The 5,331-nt window shown below is 36.0% G+C and overlaps 1 protein-coding gene across 1 annotated transcript in view; it reads right to left on the bottom strand.

The window, feature by feature from the left end:
- The window catches only part of LOC106873333 (peptidylprolyl isomerase domain and WD repeat-containing protein 1), a 29,708-nt gene extending 24,440 nt beyond the window's left edge, over window positions 1-5,268 (bottom strand). The window contains exons 1-2 of the mRNA XM_014920658.2: window positions 5,239-5,268; window positions 4,188-4,353 (exon numbers count right to left, since the gene is read on the bottom strand). Of these exons, the coding sequence (XP_014776144.1) occupies window positions 4,188-4,353; window positions 5,239-5,268 (196 nt within the window). The remainder of the gene's footprint in view (window positions 1-4,187; window positions 4,354-5,238) is intronic.
- Between the last annotated feature and the right edge of the window lie 63 nt (window positions 5,269-5,331).

Raw genomic sequence — 5,331 nt, 5'->3', positions numbered from 1 at the left:
TATATATTCGTATATATATATATATATATATATATATATATATAAATAAATACATATAGGTGAGCAAGTGTATATACACGTGGTATGTATATATATTTTTATGTGTATACATATATATCTGTGTGTGTGTGTGTATATATATATGCAGAGAGAGAGAGGAGGGGAACAAAGAGAGAGAGAGAGAGAGAGTGTGTGTGTGTGTGTGCGCCTATGTGTCTGTCTGTTCGTCTCTCTGGGTGAGTGTTAACAACCGCTAACCAGCAGGAGTTCTCTTTGCTGCAGACCTCCACAGTATGCATATAACATGTGCAGCGACATGCATCCGCGAACAGCTATATTGGTATGTATATACACACACACACGCACACACACACACACATGCATGCATGCGGATACATACATGCACACATTTATGTACACACATACATGTGTACAAACATAGCTGTACACATATCCACAGCCTTTGTGTGCTCCAGCTTGGCTTTCTATATATACACATATATATATGTATGTATGTATGTATGAATCTGTGTACGTTTGTATAGCACACCCGTACACACTTATGATGTATATAAAGTTAATGTGTTTGTCTTTGCTTTATTGTGTGTTTATATTCTATCAGGATAAATGTCTGTTCCTCTCACTCTCTTATAAACACACACACACACACATACATAGTTATGCATATATGTAAATATATATATATATATACATACATACACACACATAAATCTATACATATCACACACACACATATTCACACATATATATGATATACATTCACAAATACATACATACATATATATGTATATATATATATATATATATATATATATATATATATATATATATATATATATATATATATATATATGTATATATATATATATATATACATATATACATATATATATATTCACACATATATATGAATGTAAAAATATGCATTTTCATTTTTATACCCAGCTCTGTCCAACTCACTTCTTCGCCAAAAACAGTACGGAAAGGAGACACAAACATGCTGAAAGGAGTGCTCCAGCATGGCACTGCCATTTTGCTGAAACCAGTGCAAGATATATTGCTTGCCATGACCCTTCAGTTCATGACAAAATATTTGGCACACCAGCGTCACTTATGGCATGGTCTTGGTCATTTTAAGACTTACTGGAGCCGGTTCTGTCTGTTTGCAGGTCTGCCTGGCTATATAGTTGATTTCTTTCAGCCAAAAATGAACGAAAATAAGAGAAGTATCAGACCCAGTATATGACTGGTACTATACTGATCAACCCACAAAATAAAACTGATCTTGATAGGGTTTGTACTTGAATACAGACAGCCCTGAATGGGAAGAAAATCACAGCTCGTTAGAACCTCTAACAATTTGGTATGCTTAAACACACACACACACACACACACTCTCTTCTGTCAGCTTACACTGAGCATCAAGCTTATACATCCCATGTGTATGTCTTTTTCACTTTCAGTTATTCTTAATTTTCAATTTGCCCTGTGAATGTGTGTATATGTATCTATATGTAAAAATATGTATAGCATATATATATGTATTCACATTTGCATATCTACATGCACACACACACGTGTATGTATAACTGTATCTATGTACTTATCTAACGACATGTATATATGTTTATTAATACCTGCCCTATCTTCCTCTCTATCAATCAACATCTATCTATCGTTCTATCTATCTAGATCTCTATCTGTCTATCTCTTTATATATCTATCTATCTGTCTATCTATCTAGCTATTTGTCTATCTATCTGACTGTCTATGTGACTGTCTGTCTTTTTATCTTTCTATCTGTCTGTCTGTATCTATATATTTATATTAATCTGTTCATCTACATCTATCTATCTATCTATCTGCCTGTCTGTCTTTTTATCTCTATCTATCTTTATCTATCAATCTATCTATCTATCTATCTATCTATCTATCTATCTATCTATCTATCTATCTATCTATCTATCTATCTATCTATCTATCTATCTATCTATCTATCTATCTATCTATCTGTCTAGCTATCTGTCTATCTATCTACCCATATATATATATATATATATATATATATATATATATATATATATATAAAACTATATATCTATATCTATATCTATCTATATATATATATATATATATTCCATATGCCTGTATCTGTTTGTATTCGTTAACTGTTACAACATACTACCTACCTCTACATGCCACCATTCTGATATATTAACACAATTTTAAGCAATATTCCACAGCAGTTGAGGAAGCTATCAACAAGATGGCGGATATCACTCTGCTTCTGTGTATATACTTGCACACATACATGCATACTCATATACACATATTTGGTTGCAATATATAGATGCAATACAGATATATAAAAACATACATGATGCATATGAAATATATATACATATTAGAAATGTATATATGTAAAAGTTATACAATCATAGGAAATGTATATGATATATATATATATATATTCTATCTCTTATCCTTTGTTTCAGTCATTTGATTGTGGCCATACTGGGGCACCACCTTGAGTGGTTTTTAGTCAAAGAAATTAACTCTTGGAACTTTGTGAGATCTAGTACTTCTAGTATCAGTCACTTTTGCTAAACTGCTAAGTTACACAAATGTAAAACTCCAACACCTGTTGACAAGCTGTGGTGAGGGACAAACACAGACACACATACATCCACGTGTGCACGCATATATACACATACGCACACATACATATATGTAGGGTGTCCCCCCCAAACATTGACCTCGTTTGAGATGTCCATTTCGGAGTGACTCTATGGTCAAGAGAAATGAAACTTAATAGGCTGAATTTTCAACATAACAAGTTTTATTCTGCAGATTTCCAATGAACTAAATTCTGTGAGATGACAATTTTATAATGTTATAAAGTTATCACAGTTCTTTGAGATGATGCAGAACACATTCACTTTTGGTGAGTCCCTTTCGTGTTCAATTCTGTGATTTGGATTTTCTTTGCCCTAAAGGCAAACATTTTGCTTGTTCACTTTGCTATTCATATGGAATGTGGCCTCATTGCTGAAAACAAGACAATTTCCAAAGTTGTTGTCTTCAAGTTTCTCTGGCATTTCTTCGCAGTACATTTTACGCTTTTGCTTCTCAACAAGCTTTCAATTCTGCTCAAGCTGAAGTTTGTAGGGGTCAGCCACAAGCATTTTCTTATGACATGCCAAGCAGTTGGGGACCCAGGTTTCCAGTCTTCCTCTTCGCACAGATTTCTTTGGACTTTGGCTAAGCATTTCCCAAAGTTGGTTCACCGTCTCTCCTAAAACTGCCGGCCATCCAGATCCTTTTTTTCCAGTGCAAACAGCTTTCCTTTTGAAACTTCTCATGACACAACCAAATCTGTCTCCATGTTGGTACTTGTTTAAGAAATCTTCTAACAAATGCACGTTCACATTTGACTGAGTTTGGGAGTATTTCAATACACAAAATGCCTTTTCTGATGTAGTAAATGGCATGTCTAATCCTGAAAAGAAAACCATGCGAAGATCATATTTTTAAAATTTATTGAATTCTAGACATGCTGCTAAAATTTGAGACAATTTGGATGAAACTTGTTCACACTATTAGGTTATGAAATGATGTCAAACTTTTTGGCACACCCGGTGTGTGTGTGTGTATGTGTGTGCGCTTATATATATATATTCACACCCACACACACATATATGGGTGTTGTCTACTCCTTATGCAGAGTCTAACCACCTCTTGTACCTACTCCTTAGGTCCATCATGGCGTCTGATGTGGCTTTTTAAACCAGGCATTGTATTAAAAAGGCACCCACATAGATTGCATATCTGATTTGGACCACCAAGTGCTGCAGTTAAGTTTTGATCTTTGTGGATCTTAAAATGTCTTTTGAGGCCTCCATTAGATTTGCAGACCTTCTGGCATACATTGCATTCAAAAGTGTGCACAGACATATCAGCAGAATAGCTGGCGGGAGTTCGTTTTTCATGGGTCTGCAAATGAGATTTGAACCCAGCAAAAGAAAGCATGGTCTATCACAAATTGTGGACCCCAAAAGATGGTCAGGACTCATTTTCTCATTGATCATAGAATTCTTCTTTAAATTTCTTTCCAGTTTTGAATGGGTCATCCTGGTTTCTTCAAAAGCTTTCTCTCTACTATCTACATCCAACTTGATCTGATGCAAGGGTTTCTATGGCCATTTTTGGCTTCACACGCTTGTGTTCTTCCCAAAAATTGCACCATAACACTCTCAAGAGTTTCATACTCCACTTCCGATTTCTCATTTGATGATCTCCTTCAGTTGCACATAAGCACTCTTTCAGATATTCCTACAAGAAAAAAATCAGGGTTAGTCAAGTCTGGGGAACGTGAGGGGCCATTCAAAGTAGACCTCACACATGGTTCCAGCAAGATGGGGGCAACTGCTCATACTGCAAGAGAAAGATTGCAGTTGCTACGGCAGCGCTTTGGAGAAAGAATAATCTCCCACTATGGCAATGTCAACTGGCCTTACTAATTCCCTACAACAAGAGAAATTACAAAATTGTATCTTTAGTAGCAAAGATATCCTGTCAGGCACACAGTGACCGACAACAGAATGTCACGGTTGAGTCTACTGTGTATCTGACAATATATGTCTAGGTTGCAAATGAAAGTGTAAGGGGGTCATGGCCATTTGCATGGTGGTCGCATTTTATTGGTTAATTTTCAATAACCATCAACCAATGAGCAATAGTTTGGCATTTAGCTGTCTTTGAGAGTTTCGTCTTACTCGTTTTAGCCTTCTCTTCATTGCATAGTTTGTTGGTTTAGATTTTACGAATGATTTTCTAAAATTTTTATTATACTCTTTTACTTGTTTCAGTCATTTGACTGCGGCCATGCTGGAGCACCGCCTTTTAGTCGAACAAATCGACCCCAGGACTTATTCTTTGTAAGCCTAGTACTTATTCTATCGGTCTCTTTTGCCGAACTGCTAAGTTACAGGGACGTAAACACAGCAGCATCGGTTGTCAAGCAACGGCGGGGGGGACAAACACAGACACACAAACATATACACACACATACATATGACGGGCTTCTTTCAGTTTCCGTCTACCAAATCCACTCGCAAGGCTTTGGTCGGCCCGAGGCTATAGTAGAAGACACTTGCCCAAGTTGCCACGCAGTGGGACTGAACCCGGAACCATGTGGTTGGTAAGTAAGCTACTTACCACACAGCCACTCCTGCTCCTGGTTGACATGTTTCAGTTTAATTTCATTAAATTACATTTTATAATTAAAACTTATGAAATCATGAAAAAATC

Source organism: Octopus bimaculoides, chromosome 28 (assembly GCF_001194135.2).
Source record: "Octopus bimaculoides isolate UCB-OBI-ISO-001 chromosome 28, ASM119413v2, whole genome shotgun sequence".
NCBI lineage: Eukaryota > Metazoa > Mollusca > Cephalopoda > Octopoda > Octopodidae > Octopus > Octopus bimaculoides.
The sequence above is the reverse complement of the archived record's forward strand: the minus strand, read 5'-3'. Positions and strand labels throughout refer to the sequence as shown.